The sequence below is a fragment of the Asterias amurensis genome, chromosome 22 (genome assembly GCF_032118995.1).
Source record: "Asterias amurensis chromosome 22, ASM3211899v1".
NCBI lineage: Eukaryota > Metazoa > Echinodermata > Asteroidea > Forcipulatida > Asteriidae > Asterias > Asterias amurensis.
Window position 1 is genome coordinate 10,302,550 of NC_092669.1, and position 20,113 is coordinate 10,322,662.

The window sequence follows — 20,113 nt, forward strand, 5'->3', positions numbered from 1 at the left end:
CTCGTCACCAAGAAAGGTTTTATGCTAATAATTATTTTGAGTAATTACCAATAGTGTCCACTGCCTTTAATGTCAACTCACCAGGTTCTTGTTTGATCTCAATCTGTAGAGCAGGCTGAGATGTGTTTCCTCTCATGCTACTCTGAGGAGACAAGGAATGTTTCCGCTTCTTGTTCTGATGCACAAGAATGCTGCAAAAATTAACATAATATATTTAAGGCATGAATACAGTTTGTAAAAAAATTTACATATTAAATTATTCATGAATGAGTACAGCAGGCTTATTTTACAAAATCGACTTCGATATCGGATCGATTTGGTTTTAATCAAAACTTTATATTTTCGGTTTTATATCATGATGTATCGCGATATATCGTGATATATCGCGATACAGATTAAGTACCCAGTATCGCGATGTATTTCCTAGCTGAGACATCTTGCACCCCATAGGTTTGGAGTAAAACCAGAAGAATAGGTCATTAGAACACCTCTCTTATGCTATGACTGTCTCTTCTACAACTTTCACTGGGAGTTTGAAGAATGATGATGTCAAATTTTATTAATCGCAATTATATCGAATATCGCGATATATTGTCAGCGATATATCATGATTAAAATGAATCGATATCGCCCAAGCTTACTACGAATTAATAAATGTAACACTCGGCATAAAAAAAAATTCAAGGTGGTTTTTAACCTTTCTCTCCTCTGTAGCTCCGATTGTGGGAGGTTCTGAAACTGCAAGACAGCCTGCTGCTGGAGGGGTAGCCCACCCATCGTTGGAATGCCAGCCGACCCACCGGCAAGCCCCTCCGGTGATGCCCCAGGCACCTGGTCAAGGGGTAGACCTCCGGGCATCTGATCAAGAGGTAGAGCTCCAGGAAGGGTTTCATTGAGCAGCACCATTTGTAAATCATCCTGCTGCCCTGAAAGGTTCGGGATATTCTCAAGGTCTTCGAGACATGTCGTCTGCTCGTAGCTGAAGGGGAGTATCTCTTGCAACGCGGGGTCGAAGGTCATAATCCCCTGCGGGGGTTCCAGGTTGGGGTTAAAGAGCTGGTTTTCGAGGCCAGTGGTCAGTAGCTGGGTGTCAAAGCCAGAGGTCAGCCTCTGGGTCGATGAGTCGTTGAGGTATGGGCTGACCACCCTGCCTGGTCCCGGAGCGGGGATCGGTTTGTTCCTGTCAGGGGAGTAAGGCTCGGAGTCTGGGGGCGATTCTGGAAGAAGCCTGAAATGATAAATGCAAAAGGGAATATTAATCAACGTATTTATAACGCGCCTTTTCCAAAGGATACAAAGCGCCAATTATTTTTGCTGAGAGGGACGAAGATTTTGAATGAGATCTAATCCTTAGCACACCATGTAATGGTTTTACATGGTGCTACGGCGCATACAGCAGCCACAGCCAGGAACACCGGGGCGAACCCCTTCTCTTTTCGATAAGTGCATGCACTGGGTTCTTTAACATGCATTACACAACACATGGGACCAAGGGCTTTACGTCCCATCTGAAGGACGAAGCAATGGTTATGTGTCTTGCTTAAGGACACAATGTGTCACGGCTGGGGATTCGAACCCACACTCTGCTGATCAGAAACACCAGATTAACTCAATCCTGGCCTCAAGTGCCCCTTTTCTTGGCCTTGGTGCCCATTAACAAAGGTTCCAATAGGAGACTGTCTGGGACGATAGGTGGCAGCAGACTTACCGGGTATATCCATTCTTCTCAGAATTATGCACATAATCAGAACTACGTAAACAATGGAAATTTACCCGGTAAGTCTGCTGCCACCTAGCGTTGGAAAGTCTCCCATTGACTTTAAGATTTCCCAATAGACGTGCCCTTTGCAAATTGAAAATGGCCTTGCCCTTTCAGATGAAATTCCAGGCCTGTACTGGTATCCAAGTTTGTTTATCAATATTTTTTTTTTAAATGAAACTGAGGGCGTCTCCAAAGGAAACTTGGGTGGAGAATAACTCAAAAATCTGCAAAAATCAAAATGAGCCAAAAATAAAAGTTCAGAAGTCACTGTAAAAATGTTGGTGTTTTTTTGAATATTTTATAACAAGAATAATACTAACAAATTCTTCAAAAGCGCATTTCACAATAGCCGTATCAATGTGCTTTTTAGTGCCCTGGTCATTGGGCCAATAACTGGGGAGTATACAGCCCCGAGCTGCCGTGGTGCTACAAAGGCTTTTTCATTCACAATATCAACCTCTATCCTCGCAGGTACCCATTTATACCCCTGGGTGAAGAGAAGCAATTATAGTAAAGTATCTTGCTCAAGGACACAAGTGTCATGACCGGGATTTGAACCCACACTCCAGTGACTTAAACACCAGATCTTGAATTCAATGCTCTTAACCACTCGGCCATGACACTCTTTTTATCATTTTGCACTATGAGGAGAATGACGTCCGTCACTTGTTGCATATTCAACATAACTTTACTCCGACTCAAAACACATTCCAACTTAGGGAGTGCCAGCTCTGCTGGAAGACGTCATGAATAAGACATATATACAAAAATATCGCCCTCTTGTGACACTATGGAAGTTACAAAATTATCTTTACCCAATCTGGCTGACCGGTACGGGAACACCAGCCACTTTGGCCGGCACTGCCCGGTTACCGGTCAGTGACTCGGTCACCGGCGGTGCATTTTTAAGCGGCTGGGCATGCTGGGTGGCAGTGGGAAGAGGGCCCAGCTCTTGAACTTCTGGTACATGTACATGTACACCATCGTGGGGCAATGTCTCCTGAAGCTCATTACTAAATACAGAAGAAAAAACAAGAAATATGTTTAGAACGCTCACTAAGTCTGGGATCAGGGTTACATAATAACAGAAAGGGGAGATTATGAAGCATGTTTTCCAGTACCTTTGCCTAATTACGTAGAGCTGCTTAAGCACAAAAAACAGCTAAGCACAACAAAATTATGCTTACCAGAATAAGGTTGCTAGCCAAACTACAATGGCCAAGACTGCCACCCAATTTCCTAAAATGCTAGGATTAATCCTATTTAGAGATAGAACGAGTAACCCTTCCTAACTTACAATGGGTTCAATGAATCAATGCATCCTAACGTTAATGGATACGGAACTCAACTCGTCCTTAAGTACAAAGATTATAATATCCTAAAAAGTTAGGACGAGTAACATATCCAACTTAGAATGGGTTCCTTGCGTTCTAATGTCTATGGAACTCAAGTCATCCTACATGTAACTCCTTAGATTAATCCTAAGTTAGGAAGAGTTTGGTGAAATCGGCTGCGCTTCGGAGGCAGTGACCTCTTTGGCATTTTTAAGGAGTGGTGCAAGAAGTGTTGCAAGGAAAGTTCCAGCATACGATAGCACCCATTTAAAAGCAAGCATGGCAGGCTAGTTTTATTGTCTTGCTTAAGGACAAGTGTCACGACTTGGATTCAAATGCACTCTGCCGATCAGAAACACCAGAGCTTGAATCCGCTGCTCTTAACTGCTAGGCCACATCGCACTATTTGAAGGCAATGTTGTCACATTCTATATAGTATATAGTTTTGATATGGAAGGGGGGGGATGATTCGAGGCCTACAAATATTAGACTTTGACTTACAAATCAATATCGTTTATTAAATCATCGAGCTGGATGTTGCAATCTTCAGGAGATTCACTTGCTGTGGAACAACAAAACAAGAAAAAACAGTGAAATAAAGTTTAATTTGTGGATCAAATGATTTATAGGGAAGGTATAAGTTTGGTAATTACTCTTAAAATTAATGGGAAAAAAAGACCTTTGGCAGAAGCCTACAACGGCTTTTGATAGTCTAAAGCAATTTGAGAAATAATTTACAACTAGGCCTACAACCTGAGGACGAGGCAGCCACGGAGGCAAGTCTATGCCGAATGATGATGATGAGGCCTACATGTTATTCTTCGTCATAGTTATGACCAAAACATTTTTTTTTAATTAAGGGGGTCGATTCACGACAGCGCTGGAAAATGATAGGTTACCATTGGCCAAACATACATTTGCAATGTTACCATAGCTGTGAGGATATCAGTGAAACCCACAGTAAACATTGTTGACATTTAACACCACAAAAGATGCAGGTTCCGAGACACAGGACGTTGGTTTCTGCACCATGTAAAAGGCCCTGTTAAAGTTTTGACCAATCTCCTTGGTCAAGAGATTGGCCCCTGAGACCATGGACCCTTTTGACTTTGTCATGTGAAAAGGGCTTAATTACATTGTAAATACTTAGTCTTCCTCTTTTCACCCTTGAAATTGTCCTTTGTGTTTCCATCTTCTTGTGGTCAAGCCAGTCCCTTCCCCCACCCACACCCCCACCCCTTTTGAGGTATCGAAATCAAGCATCTGAAAGCACAAAACTTCGTGTGACAAGGTGTTTTTTCTGTCATTATTATCTCGCTACTTTGACGACCAATTGAGCTCAAATTTTCAGGTTTTTTTTTAATGCATACATTTAGGTACACCAAGTGAGAAGACTAGTCTTCGACAATTACCAATATTGTCCAGTGTATTTATTTACTTTTCCTCCCTCTTACCACCCTTGAAATTGTCCTTTGTGTTTCCATCATCTTGTGGTCAAGCCACCCCCTTCCCTCCACCCCATCCTCTTTCGTCCTCCTATTCACTGTTTACCCCTTGCTTTGTCCGTGTACTCTCTGCCTCTCTCTCTCTCTCTATTCATATATTTCCACTTAATTGCTCTATGTTAAACTTAGTAAGCCTGCTCATATATAGGATTTGAGGCATTGCATGGTGGGGTATCAATATATATTTGGTTTGCGGTAACACCATGTGTGTATCTACTTGCCAGGTAGAGTTGTTCTTAGGGAACTGTCTTGCTTTATTCTACTGCCACGGAGAAGATAATCGGAGGTTCGGGAGACTTCTCAGTTCTGAAAAGAACTGTCCTGCGTTATAACTATTACCGGGGCGGATGGTATAGAAATTAGACTGGACTACTACTTTAGCTTATAGGACCGTAATAACTGTACTGCCGCGGAGTCAATCGGAATTGGTCTCAACGTTTCGACTAGCTTGCTTTATAACACCCCTTGCAAGTATTCTGCCTGCTCATTGGTTTAGAGGGTGTCACATGACATGTCTAAGTTTTGCCAGACGACGGCCGTGTGATAGAGCGCCGGTTTGCCATGCGCTAGTCCGACAGACTAGCACATGGCGTGCAGTACCCAGACGTCCTGTGCGTGTACGAAGATTATAAATTAATAGTCTGTAACCACTTCGAATTGCACGACACTACATGCAACACAGTAAGTAAAAGTGTATGCAATCTGTATTCGCGTCGTCCGTGGATTGTAGCATTCAGGTCTGTAACTTAATAATAACAGTACAGCATTTAGAAATGTTTGGGGTGTAATAAAACAAATATTTACTGCTTTTACTCGTGCAATGGTTAAAAACTATGACTCCCTCGGTGATCCCCGTAGCGTTCTATTTTCCCTCGGCTTCGCCTCGGGAAAATAGAACGCTCCGGGGATCACCTCGGGAGTCATAGTTTTAACCATAGCACTCGAAGCAGTCAATATTTGTATACTAGTCATCGTCAAGAGCCTGCTCATGTTCAGAACCACCCCAACTCATTTAGAGATTATCATTACATGGTGTTACAGCAAAACCAACATGTATTGTATTTCCACCATGCAAAGTTTCAAATCCTTCTGTTCATGTGTGTTGTGTTGTCATTTAGCCGTCCAGAAAGACTATGCTAGGGTAAAACATCACGTTATGTAATCATTACACTTTGCGCTCAATTTATTTGAATGAAATAGTTTTAAGGTGGTGATCTCCGCGAAATACTGTCTGCTAACTTCTTGCCAATACTGTCCATTCTGCAACCAGACACTGTTTGGATATGGACACTGTTTGGCTACAGACACTGTTTGGCATGTGATCTTTTTAACATGCTGATGTCCTCCGTCCACTACCAGGCGTGCGACTGCCCAGTGAAAAATAAAGAGGAAAATTTTCACAGGCACAAGGCAAGTGCGGGGCGAGGCAGCCGAAACGCCACGGGACATGATACCCACAATGGTAGCCTAGAAAATGTTGAGGTTTATTATGCTCTTAGGTGCATTTTTAGCATGTACTAGGCTTATTTTACATGATTGTAAATGTACACTGTTAATGCCAGGCATATATTAGGCTAAATAAAATAAAAACGAAAAACGTTTTTGTTTTTTTTTCACGTAAAAAAAACAAAAAAAAAACGCGGAAACGCGGAAAAGTTGCATGCCTGCTCTACCCGATGCACAACACTGGGAAGTAGACACAATATATACTGTACCACTACATACCAGGTTGTAACATTAAAACCTCTTATAGAAAAGTTGAATCAGATCATAATTGTCATAGAGGAAAGTTTATTTAACTTTGCCTCACTTCAATTCCTAGAAGGAATTTCGGTTAACTTTCCGTACGGCGCCACCACTTTTTCACTAATTTTTACAAAAAGAGATACCTCACTGACTCTTGAGGTAAATTTAGATACTAGATTATTTCATATCAAATGAAAAAGTTGTAGCGCCATACGGAAGCTTTTCCGGAATTTCCCCTAGAACTATGGATCTTTCTGCCATAGATCAACCATCATTACCATGTCAACAGCGGAACGAACCTCTTCCATGTCTACGTATACATTAACATTACATACCATGCATGCTGTAGTTCTATCAAATTAAATTAAGGAGTACCTCCTCCTCCTCTTTTTAATGATGAAAATAGACTTCACGATAAAACCCTTTTAAAACAATGATAAATAAACTCGGAACTCTCCTAACCAAGCAAGTCAGCTTGCTCAGCAACAGGTGGTAAATTCATTTATTGACTTTTACAAACTTTTACAAACCAGTGTCCAGGAATGATTAAAACAACACACAGACAGGAAAACAAACAAATAGTGACAGAGAAAGAGTGGATGTCGGGTACTTAGCCCTGGTATGACGTCAGTCAGTGCCACTGCACTGACGTCCTGGGTATAAAGGTTCTTTACAATGCGAACACAAATTTGACTACAATTTTCTTTATTTTTTACCTGACTTGAGAAGTTGAAATTTCATTCATATATTCATTACTCATAGTGTCCCTCACTATATTTTCAACGAGTTCGCAGCTTATAAATATATCCATGGAAGAAATTATTTCCGAAAATATGTCGAAGTTCTGCACTGGCGATGTGATCATCATGTACCAATTGATAGTGTGCGGCCAAGTGCGCATGGCCGGCTTTGAGTACAGTGCATTATCTTGCCGCTATTCGCCGTCAACTGGGTTGGTGCTGTCAACTCGCCTTCAACTCCACCAATATGCATTTTTAAAATCCAGGAGGCATAAAACTGTAAAATATTCCAGCTCAAATAGAATTTTTATAAGTTTCAGGTTGAATTTCGGTTACACAAATTAAGTTTTTTTTCTTGTGAAAAAACCCCAACATTTCTAAGCAGCAAAGCCGTCTGCCGCCATCTTGCTTTTTCACAGGGCTTCTTGTACATGATATGTCTGGACAACAGAGGGCGCTTTCCTGCGCGCGTATATTTTTTCCCCCGGGACGGTTAGCATGCGCTTATTTATGGTAAAAAATGACCTCATTTGTCCTGGGAAAAAAATACGCTTCCAGCACATAGAGTCTTGGCACAAGACGTCAATGCTCGGTATCGCATAGTTCTGCGCTTTGTGTAAATTGCTCACTGACTATTATCCATCTGCTTAGTGTTTGGTTGACGCAAGTTGAAGGCGATTTTGGCTGCAAATAGTAGGCCGCCAGTGATCATTGCAACAAAGTGTTTACACAGAAGTTAGTGCGCGACGAGGGAATGGAAAACGTCAGTTTCAATTTTCTTTTCACAAAATATTAATACCAAAGGAGACAATTCAACAATTTTAAATAATGCGGGCTTGGATTTCCAACTACAAGGAACATGTGAGTAAAAGTTCAGACTCTCGAGTTAGGGGACTTTAGGTTAGGTAGAAATATTTTTAACAGATTTTTGAAATCTTTTCGCAATAGTACGGGACCTGTATACCCTCTACCCTGGACTCCGTTGCTTGCCTGCAACGGAGGAGTCCAACCTCGGCTATCGGGTATTATAACGCCCCATGCAAGTATTCTGCCTGCTCATTGGTTTAGAGCGCGTCACATGACATGTCTTAGTTTTGCTAGACGACGGCCATGTGATAGTGCGTCGGTTTGCCATGCGCTAGTCCGAAGACTAGCACACGGCGCCGTGCGCTAGTCCGACAGACTAGCACATGGCGTGCAGTACCCAGACGTCCGTTGCGTGTACGAGGATGATAAATTAATAGTCTGTAACCATTTAGGATTGCAGGACACTACATGCAACACAGTAAGTAAAAGTGTTTGCAATCTGTATTCGCGTCGTCCGTGGATTGTAGCATTCAGGTCTGTAACTTAATAATAATAGTACAGTATTTATAAATGTTTGTGGTGTTATAAAACAAATATTGACTGCTTTTACTAGGTAGAATCACAAAATTTTAGATAACATGGGATGGAGCTGTGACTAGTCTAGTTGGAAAGGTCTCTTTGAATCATTCATTTTGACACCAAGTTTGTGGGGATAGGTCAATGGGATGACGAGTTACGCCAGGTCAAAGGTCATTGTTTTAGGCCCATATTTACATACAAAAAAACTGTGACCTTGTGTATTAAAATGCCCTATACAATGTGAACAGGTGTATTTTGAGTACATGTTTAAGGGACATCAAATTGGAACTTAAATAGACAATGAGAAAAGTTCCAACCTACACCAAGATTAAGACAAGAGCAAGCACTTGACCTTTCTCAGACTCAAGGTCAATGATATGGGGTCAAACACTTGACCTTTTGATGCTGAAAGGTCACATAATCAAAGGTCAAAGGTAATGTTTACCAAAAAGATTGGAAAAATCTGAGAAAATTTGCATTTATCATCACTACTGTGTACACATATTAACATTCTGAAGTTCTTTCTTCTTCCAGGTAAAGTGTAGGCTTCAATGTATGAAGATATTATGGCTACGCACTGTTAGGTTGTGCGCGTATTAACCAAATATGTGCGCAGACTACAGTGAAGTCGCAGTTTATTAAGTAGGGTGCCTGCGAGCTAGAGGGTATCTTCCTTCGTAATGCTGCAATCATGCATTTAGTGTACTTCTGTAAAGGATTTCCATTTATTGCTGGGTACTAGGGATGTGGTCAGTAGATAGTCAAGAAGAAGCGAGAGCCATGACCTCTGGTGAAGCTTCAGTGAGATTAAGCTCTGGAGAGATTGCTATTTGATTTTACTTTTTTAGTTCAATTTTAGTTTGCACTCTGCTTATTTAAAAATATGAAACAGTGAACTCCCTCCGCACAAACAACTTTCATGAAGCAGTATGAATGAACCAAGCTTTGATAACAGAATAAATATTAAACAGGTGTGTCTTTGAATGATGTATTTATTTATTTGTGTAACCCCACCCCCCCCCTCCCAAGCCGAATACCATCATCAACCATACCATGTTTGTTTCAGCATATATAAATCATGGAGGTAGGTTTCATTTCATCATCATGTCACTGTCAGGTTACTTTAGTTTTTTAAATAATTTATCTCCTTGGGCAATCTGTAAGACCAAACAGTCATATCTTTAACAAAACTAGTAATTTATCTCACTAAAAATAATAAATTATTCCCCTTTTCCTTCCTCCATTCAATAATCTATCCAAAGTTTGTTGACATATCAACCATACCGAGTACCATCTATGCTTATATATTACCGCGCAAACATAGCGGGGACCAGCGTAAGCCGCGTAGCGTCCAAACCAACAATTTGCCATGGGACCTAAAATTGCGTGTTTCCCGTGGTCGTATGACCATTTTCAATTGCCGATCGCTAAAATGCGCTACAATGAACAGTTTTCAAACCAAAAGTAACTTATGAAAAAATACTCAATTTTAACAAATATATAGTTCTGATCAACTCCTCACGTCTGTAAGTACCTTTTATTTGAATAAAAGTGCATCAAACTATCAACATTTTGACGTTCCGTTGACTTTCCAAACCAAAAATCCACCGAAAGAATAGTTAAAATGCTCACTTTTACACTTCAGAAAATCGCCATCTTTAATGTAGTTCCGGTTAGTTTTATGAATGAACTGTTTCACATAAGTAGAAGTACCATATAACCCTCCGCAAAACACGATGCAGAATGCGACAGCTGGCGCACTACTTGAGATCGCGGCACAGTTTCTCATTAACGGAAATTGGTCCCAGCATGCGCAGCGCCCTCTAGCGGTTGTGAACGTACCTACTTTTACTCGTGCAATGGTTAAAAACTATGACTCCCTCGGTGATCCCCGGAGCGTTCTATTTTCCCTCGGCTTCGCCTCGGGGAAAATAGAACGCTCCGGGGATCACCTCGGGAGTCATAGTTTTAACCATAGCACTCGAAGCAGTCAATATTTGTATACTATACAACTACAGGAAATTAGCCAGTTCATTTAGTAACTCACACACATGACACATTTGCCTTTTGAACAAACAGACTCAATAAAAATTCCATGTAATTATTGTGTTAACGACAAACTTCGTGTTTACACACCGTTCACAATCAGTCAGTGATTGTCATGTCCAGAACGTGTCCTTGGCGTTTATATCCTGACTGAAGGACTATGCCAAGTATCGAAGTAGAACTTAGAAGTAGAAGTAGAAGAACTTTTTCACAACTTACCAAAAAACTGATGTAAAGCTTCGGCTTCTTCAAACACGTCCATCGGTAAGACATTCAAATGGATGTTCCCCTAACATACAGGAACATTGGTCCTCAAACAGCAACACAAATTTTAAACTAGCGACCACTACTTAACAGGGTATACAGAAATCATTGTGACCGTTTTTTGGTTCAGATCCAATGACGCATTCTCCAGTCTTGGTCCGCCATATTGGATTGGGCTTTTTTGGAGGTGTCCTATTTCATCCTAGACCAGACGACTGTTTAATGCGCAGTGAGGACTAATGCGCAGTGTGATTCAATGGGAATCATGAGACTTTCTGAATATGTTTTTCCAACTATTTCGGCGGCAGTACCCCCTCTGCTCACACGAATGGATCTTGCAATGCAACTGGGGTCTTAGAGAAGGGATGGTGGGTCTAAAAAAAGTTCAAAAATAGCACAATCCGTGGTCTACCTCCATGCTGCGTCGGGTCTCCCAAGTGACTAGGAATTTTCTTAATTGGACAAAACCTGATATTGGACTGCACAGGCCGACAAAAGGAACTATTTTTTTATTCGGCGGATCATTTTCTTATTCCCCAAAATAAACCAAAAGATAGATAATAGTTATGATTTTTTTTTCTTCTGTAGATTGTCATGGAATCATACATGAGTTTATTGGAGTATGAAGGTTTATTCCTCCATGATTGGAGTTTAGTCGGCAGAATTGTGGTTCCGATTGTGTTGGGGTTATAAAACAGTCGTAGATATTTTTAAGCGCCGATGACGTCTTCATCCATAAAACAACCTTGATCCTACCATAGAACGAAGCCGTGTCGTGATGCGGTGCTCCCGAGAAACTTTACATGTTCTGTCGAAAATTCCCTCATTAGTTTCGAACATATACTTTGCGTTAACAACATCTCATCTAAAAAAGGTAAAACAAAATTAGAGTTTAATTGCTCCAATAACCATCAAAACAATGTGTTCGTAAACGTCACTCTGCGGTGTGATGTGACACAGGGGCGCGAAGTAACATTATGATTCAAGAACACGAGGTTGTAAAATTATTTTACGCGCTGTCGCAGACTGCCGCAGACCCCCCCGCCCCCGCAAACTGCGCAGTTCCGCGAAAAAGCGCGCCCTCTAGTGGAGGGAAAAACCTGAGCGTGTCACTTCAAAAGTAACAACTCAACATTTTAGACATCAACATTTTTAACACTAGATGTTATTAAACTCAACACTTAGATAATGTACTTTGAAAATTAAATAGTTTATAGTTTTATAAAAAAGACAAGGTCGACAAAAGATATAAACCTATCAACATTTTTATTATTTCAGATCCATACTGTCTTTATAAATAGTCTCTCAAAAATACAAAAGGTATTACCCTTTGTTTTATTGAAAACAATAAACTGTACAATGCATCATTTGCCTCATAGAATTATTCTGTAATCATATATTAAAGGAACACCTTGCCTTGGATCGGTCATGTTGGTCTTTGAAAAGCGTTTGTAACCGTTATACAAACATATGCCTCGAAATTGCATGGTTTTCCTTTTACCTCATGGGAATCAAAAATTTGACTCCCATAAATGGCCGACCATGTTAGTTTGCACAGCTGCTTAAAGGCAGTGGACACTATTGGTAATTACTCAAAATAATTTAAGCATAAAACCTTTCTTGGTGACAAGTAATGGCGAGAGGTTGATGGTATAAAACATTGTGAGAAACGGCTCCCTCTGAAGTCCCATAGTTTTTGAGAAAGAAGTAATTTTCCAAGAATTAGATTTCGAGACCTCAGATTTAGAACTTGAGGTCTCGAAATCAACCATCTAAACGCACACAACTTCGTGTGAGAAAGGTATTTTTTTTTTTTTTACTTTCATTATTATCTTGCAACTTAGATAACCGATTGAGCTCAAATTTTCACAGGTTAGTTATTTTATGCATATGTTGAGATACACCAACTGTGAAGGCTAGTCTTTGACAGTTACCAATAGTGTCCAGTGTCTTTAAGCACAAAAATAAGCTAAGCAAAACAACCCGCTTACCAGAATAAGGTTACCAACCAAATGCCATATCACATGTACAATTTGTGACTGGCATCCTGCTCACTATTGCTAAACAGTGATTTTTTAAGCAATATTTTCTGCTTTAAAAGCCGCCAGCTCTATGAAATTTTGCCCGGAATATCATCATCAAAGACCTGCCTAAACCACTTCCCCAACTCTGCCTCCGCCCCCTCCATCTTCTGCGTCTCATTCTTGTTCTTATTTGCCGAATTGTCAAACTCTGAGGATACCATCACTTCATCAACACTTCCCGCTCGTAGGCAGCTGGGGTTCATCAACATGTCCCTTAGGGATGTCATCATCTCCTCTGTTAACTCTGTTCCTCTTAAAGTAGAACCCCTCGACCTTCCCGCCTTCAAGCGACACCCTGACGTTATCAGCGAAGCTGTCCGCATCGACTTTTGTTGGCCATGGGCAGAACAGAACACAAATTGGATCCTCTAGGTTTGGATTGTGCATCAGAAAGAGAATTCCTTGTACCTTAATAGATAGATAGATAAAATAATAATAATAATAATAATATTTATTCGGGCAAACACATTTACAAGCACATGTATACATTAAAAATATTTAAGAAAACAAAGTAAAACAACAGTGGGGTGCCCAGGAGAGCATAAAAGTTAAAAAAATAACTATCGCCAAAAGGCGTATGTCTCCTTAATCCCTTAAAAAATGGTTTAAACTTTCCAGGTACCACGGCAGTGTCTGCTGCCACCAAGAGTTCAAGAATGGTAGTAAGAACTGTCTATTTACCACATCCTCCAAGGACATATTAGATGACCAGTAGTCATCGCTGAGTAAGTTTAGACAAATAGCACCGCCGCCGTCAATAGGGTCGATGTTTGGGTGGTAAACCATAGTCCTGCAGTTTACACTTGGCGCCTCATTCGGGTACATGATGTCGCATGAAATCTGAAAATGAACAAAATAAAAAATGGAAAAAGTTTTGTTAAAAAACATGAATAAAACGCATTTGAGAGAGAATTTATAACTTGTAAGGATTACTGTTATGAAACATAGGAAAAAACTATCATGTCATAAAAAAATGTTTGGATGAAATGATGGTGCCATGTCTAAAGAAAACTGACACAGTGCAATAACTCACCCATGTTAGATTTTGTTTTTAAAGAATAATGAAAAGAATAGAAACTTATTGTAATTTAATTTAAATTTCACAGAGCAGATCAGTCAATAAGTCGGCTTCAAAATGAGTACCCCTAGAACGATGATGTTCGTTCCGCTACCATCTCCACATACTGAGCTATAGTAATGTACATAAAGCAAAACATAAAGCAAAACGTTTTAGGATTTTGGAACACAGTTTCTATTTCAAAAACAATGCTAAAAATTCAACACTTGCTTGTGAATATTTTTCTATGCACACAAATTTGCTTACTGGAAAACAGCGAATTAAAACAAATTTGGCCTAAGTCGCCAGTGGATAATAATTTTTTTTTTATTTATATAGCGTAAATCCCAATATAATTTTGTTAAAATGCACTGAACAACCAAACTAATAAAAATACAAGAAAACACTATACAAATTGTACCCATAAAACGCGATAATAATACTAGTATTAATATTTATACGCACATTTTAAATAATTGGTCTTGGAATCTTACCGCGAATATAAACTCCCCATCTTTGTAGAGCCCAGTGTCTGGAACTACAGACACGACAATGTCCTTCTTGAGGTCCAACTCATCCCAACTGACGACGCGCGCTTGGCCTCCAGACATGCCGGAGATATTCTTCAAGAGACGGTGTAAGTCCTTGGCCAGGCTACGGCTGGTCGCCGTGGTGGGTTGGACCATGGAGGGTTGGTCTTTAGTCTTAACAATCGCCATGTTGGAAGTTTCTGTCATCTGACGTAGGGTTCAAGTCACACTTTTGATGACATTAACAAACGTTTTAATTAACAACAACTGTGGATCTGGGATGAGTGGAGAGCAACTTAAATTTCAGCGGTGGTGAGTTTACTTCTTGTTTCGTTCTTCGAGCAGCAACTCATTCAATCATTCTCAAATTTATTCAGAAAGTTCCACCCATTTCGGGCTATTTCTTCCACGAGATATGTCAAACTCTTGCATCAGTTGGGGCGTTTTTTTTGCTCTTCGCTCGTTCGTCTGAGATTGCACCACGTTCCGATGACCAACATTTTGTTGTTGTTATTTTAAGCACGTGTGTGACATTAGTCTTGGTGCAAGACGTTTCTCGTTTTCTTATATCACGCACACCGCGGCCAATTCACCGACACCGCGCGCAACGACTCGCCTGACTTATAAGTCCATAGTGGACTATCAGGTGAGTCGTTGCGCGCGCTGTCGGTGAATTGGCCGCGGTGTGTGTGAAAAGGAAACGAGAAACGTCTTGCACCAAGACTAGTGTGACATCATCGGTATGACATCATTCAAAGGCTAAAAATAGAACAATTGGCAAGTTATTGTTTTTAAGTGCTATATAAATGGCGATTTTTACAATAAAATCAAAATTTTCACGTTTCATAATTCCATTTTGTTGTTAAATAATGTTTAATATGATATTTTATTAATAACTATTAATTAAAACATTTCATTTATTTATTAAACAAATTATATTTGACGTTTGAGGATGTTGTGAGCGAGTCAATGTTGACGTACGTCATGGTGTGTCGAAGTCAATTATGTTATTTCCTACGGAAATGGCAAATTTCTTTGATAATTACTGAAACAGATACATTTTATAGTGATGTACTGTGCATGTGAACTGTAGGGTTGAATTTCAACTTGAAACACTGGCTGGAGTAGACTGGGCCACTGTCTTTGGTACCCAGTTTTCTTTGTTATCCTTCACCAGCTTGGATAAACGTGCAGTGACATGACGAGCTTTCAAAACATGCCCAAACAGTACACTCCTTTCACGTACGCCATAGAATTTGACTGTGTATCTCTATGGGTGCGTTCGTTTAACGTCATTCCAGGGGCTCACCTGGGTCAGCCCCCAGAGTGCCTAGTTGCAATAACGTAACCCTCCTGCCGACGGCGTAGCGTTAGTTGCGATAACGTCGGCAGGGGGGTTACGTTATCGCAACTACAGAGGGCCCCCCTGCTTGTGAAGTGGGTCACTTGAGGTGACACGAGGTGCATGACGATGACGTCACCACCAGAGGGCGAGTGTGATCGTTCAATTAGCTTTTGTCAGGGGCTCACCCGAGTGAGCACTGCGGAGTCGACCCAGGGAAGCTAATCGAACGCACCCAATGTGAAATGATGTAGGTCAAAGGTGAATGTACGCGCCAGCCGGTCTCTGGCATTATTCATGAGCCTCGAAGTATGACGGCAGATGTTCAGGCTAAGGTTGGAGCAAAGAGCTAGGACTATTGTTGGATTTTTAAGTATGTCGACTAGCTAATGGTGCGTTCAATTAGCTTCCCAGGGTTGACCCCACGGTGCTCACTCGGGTGAGCCCCTGACGCAAGAGCTGATGGCACGATCACTCATCCTGTCGTGGTGACGTCTTGCACCTCGGGCCATCCCAAAGTGACCCGTTCCACAAGCAGGGCAACGGGGGCTGACCCGGGTGAGCCCCTGGAATGATAAAAAGCTATTCGAACTTACTGGGGGCACACCGGGGTCGACCCAGGGAAGCTAATCGAACGCACCCTAAGAAGGTTGATTCAAAAGAGGGCGCTATCACAAGTGTACCACAGATAGAGTTAGCCGTTTTGGGAGGGGTTGGGTTGTTACGACTCCCATTCTAGATCGATGATGCAATTTCAAAGTGTTAATGACTTTCAGGAATATTTATAACTTGATATTTTATAAATAGTTGAAAAATCTTCTAACTTTCCGTATGGCGCCACCACTTTTTCACTCATTCTTACAAAAAGGGATATCTCATTAAGGTAAATTAGATACTATATTATTTTATATCGAATGAAAAAGTGATGGCCCCATAAGGAGACTTTTCCGAAAAATTTAATATCTTATAGTTTTACAAAACAAACAAACAAGGTCGACAATACAAGTAATTTTTCACCCACAGTTTAATATTATCAGATCCTCGCTGTTTCTACAAATATTCTCTCAAAAATACAAAAGTTATGTCATTTCTCTTTGTATCATGACGCCAATAAACTTTGTACAATGCATCATATGCCTCATAAAATTGTTCTGTAGTCATAAATTAATAATAAATCCTAAATAAATGCCTTTGAGAAAGTTTAAGTTGTGACCAAAATAAAGATCAGAAAGTCAAATTTAAACTTATGTTTCTTGGACTGCTGTCATTGTTTATGGATTTTTATTTGAAATAAAAAAAAAAGTACTACTGGTAATTACTAAAAATAATTGTTAGCATAAAGTTACTTGATAACAAGCAAAGAAGAACTGTTGATAGTATAACACATTGTGAGATCATAGTTTTCGCAAAAAAATTAATTTTCCATAAATTTGATTTCGAGATTTCAATTAATAAGATTTTGAGGTCCCAAAATCAAGCATCCGAAAGCACACAACTTCCTGTGACAAGGGTGATTTTTCTTCCATTATTATCTCGCAACTTTGACGACCAATTGAGTTCAAATTTTCACAGGTTTGTCATTTTGTGCATATGTTGAGATACACCAAGAGAGAAGACTGGTCTTTGATAATTACCACGGCACTGAACACCTATATTTGGTAATTGTCAACCACCAGTATTCTCACTAGTATCCCAACATACACATAAACTAATATTAAATCTGTGAAAATTTTGACTCAATTGGTCATCAAAGTTGCGAGAGAATAATGAAATGAAAAACAATTAATTTTGTGCTTTCAGATATGCAAAAAAAGGCTTCAGGCCTTAAAGTCTTTTAATATCTATTAGAGTGATAAATAACCTTTTTATCAAAAGATATGTTACTTAGAGCCGTTTCTCACAAGGTTTATACTATCGGCAGCTCTGCATTAATAATTAATACCGAGTAATTTTTAGGCTAATTTTTTTTTGGAGTGATCACCAACAGTGTAAAGTGCTTTTAAAGCTTACAACACTTAGCATTGCACAATAATTTAATACTGGGCATGAACTGATCAGGTTTAGCAAATTAAGCCAATAGATCCCACAAGACGCCATTTTCACAGGCGACTTGTTTTTTTGGTGTTTTTAGCTGCGTCATGCACTCTTATTTCACTACGGAGCCAAGGAATGTGGCTACCATGTGCCAGGGGTCAAATTCACAAAGATAGGACTAATTTAGGACTAATCCTAGGACTCTTTAGGAGTTATTATTACATTTTTAAGGCCTGGTCGCACAGGCCTCGATAACAAGAACGACAACAAGGACATTAAAAATGCACGCCCTCGATTGGTTGAATGAGCGTGGGCGTATTCTGCGTGGAGTATTTCAACCAATAGAATGCGTTCTATTTGCGTCATGATCATTATCGTTTTCGTTATCGCTGCAGTGTGACTTGGTCTTTAGACTGGTCCTAAACCTCAAGATAAGACTAGTCTTAACTCTTAGTGAAATCCACCCCTGCCCCCACCAAATCCCCGACTCCACCCTCCGACCCTTCCATCTTCCTCCTCTCATTTTTATTCTTATTTGCTGAACCGTCCAACTCTGAGGATACCATCACGTCATCGACTCTCCCACCGGTAGGCTGCTGGAGTTCATCAACATGTCCCTTAAGGATGTCCTTAACTCTGTTCCTCTCGAAATGATACCCCTCGACCATCCCACCATCAAGGGACATCCTGACGTTCTCGGCAAACTCCTCCGCATCCATCTCTGGGCTGAACAGAACACACAAAGGATCATCCAGGTTGGGGTTGTGCATCAGGAAAAGGATTCCCTGTACGACGTCCTCCAAGGTCATATTAGATGACCAGTAGCCGTCGTCGAGTAAGTTCAGACAAATATCGCCGTCGCTGTCAATAGCGTCGATGTTTGGGTGGTAAACAAAAGTCCTGCAGTTCACATTTGGTGCTTGGGTCGGATACTTGTTGTTGCAGGAAATCTGAAAATAAACAAAGGGAAACAGTTTGTTAAATTATGAATAAAGCGAATTTGCAAGGAACTTATAAAAACTTGTAAGGATAATTGTAATGAAACATAAGAAAATGTTCCGACTGAAATGATGGTGACATTTATTTTGTTGAAACAATTCTTTGCAAATAAAATAAACTAGTGTAAGGGGACACATTTGCACTAAAAACTCAACCTCGTTTTTTTGTTCAAGAATGTTGAAAAGAATAACAAATCATTGTAATTCATGGGGTTGACCAGTCAGTAAGTATGTACATAATTTCATAACTCATGTCCAACTTATATTACACATATTATATATAAGCAACTCGTTTTATGATTGTGGAGCAATGTTTCTACTTTAAAAACACTGCACTTTTGCTTATGAATGTTTTTCTACTAAGCACACAAAATTTGCTAACTCAAGTTACTGTAAAACAGATTTTTGAAGAAGAAAAAAATGGGCCATGGTCGTCATAATTAAATAATAATTGAGGTTCTTTAGCTTTAGGAAACTTACCGCGAATATAAACTCCCCATCTTTGTAGAGCCCAGTGTCTGGGACGACTGACACGACAATACCCTTCTTAAGGTCCGACTCATCCCAGCTGACGAGGCGCGCTTGGCCTCCAGACATGCCGGAGATATTCTTCAAGAGACGGTGGAAGTCCTTGGCCAGGCTACGGCTGGTCGCCGTGGTGGGTCGGTCTTTATTCCCGACAATCGCCATGATGAAAGTTTTTGTTAAAGAACGTGGAGTTCAGTTCAAGTCTCACTTGAATGATTTAATCAACGTTTTAAGCACCTAAAACGTTGTGGAGAGCAACTTATATTTCGGCAGTGTTGAACTTGTTGTAGTTAAGCTTTTCGTCACTTCTTGTCAATAATTGTAAAAAGCCAGACTCGATTTCGTCGAGCGACCTCACTCAATCATTCTCAAATTTTCCCAAGAACGTTCAGCCCATTTTGGGCTATTTTTCCTCACGTATTCACGGCATATTTTCACAGCTTGTTGTCCCAGGTTCCTGTGTAAGGCATGTTGGTTTCAAAAGGCTTGGTTGAGAAATGTCAGAGTCTTGCATCAGTCAAACATTTTATGCTCCTTCGTTCGGCTAAGATTGCACCACCGGTGGCCAACATTTTTTGTTTTTTGTTTACTGTTATTTTGAGCACGTGTGACATCATCGGTATTACATCATTCAAGGGATAAAAATAGAATAATCAACAAGTCATTATTTTAAAGTATAATATAAATGACTTTATTTGTAGTTATATTAAATTTTTATCGTTTAAATAATTAAATATTTTTGCATAATATTTTTTAA

General features: G+C 40.1%; 2 protein-coding genes and 1 pseudogene across 3 annotated transcripts in view; all 3 read right to left on the minus strand.

Moving 5' to 3' along the window:
• Positions 1-11,215, minus strand: part of LOC139953757 (myelin regulatory factor-like protein) — a 41,086-nt gene extending 29,871 nt beyond the window's left edge. For both annotated transcript variants that reach the window (XM_071953315.1, XM_071953314.1), the window contains exons 1-5: positions 10,739-11,215; positions 3,598-3,658; positions 2,578-2,775; positions 698-1,228; positions 82-191 (exon numbers count right to left, since the gene is read on the minus strand). In XM_071953315.1, coding sequence (XP_071809416.1) covers positions 82-191; positions 698-1,228; positions 2,578-2,775; positions 3,598-3,658; positions 10,739-10,781 — 943 coding nt within the window. In that variant the 5' untranslated portion in view covers positions 10,782-11,215. The remainder of the gene's footprint in view (positions 1-81; positions 192-697; positions 1,229-2,577; positions 2,776-3,597; positions 3,659-10,738) is intronic.
• A 1,385-nt stretch (positions 11,216-12,600) lies between these two features.
• LOC139953797 (uncharacterized) lies at positions 12,601-15,004 on the minus strand (annotated as a pseudogene).
• Positions 15,005-16,799: 1,795 nt separating this feature from the next.
• LOC139953974 (uncharacterized) lies at positions 16,800-19,928 on the minus strand. The gene is made up of 2 exons (XM_071953592.1): positions 19,309-19,928; positions 16,800-18,780 (listed from the first exon to the last, which is right to left on the minus strand). The coding sequence occupies exons 1-2, from the start codon at positions 19,516-19,518 to the stop codon at positions 18,274-18,276; spliced, it is 717 nt and encodes a 238-aa protein (XP_071809693.1). The 5' UTR covers positions 19,519-19,928; the 3' UTR covers positions 16,800-18,273.
• Positions 19,929-20,113: the final 185 nt, after the last annotated feature.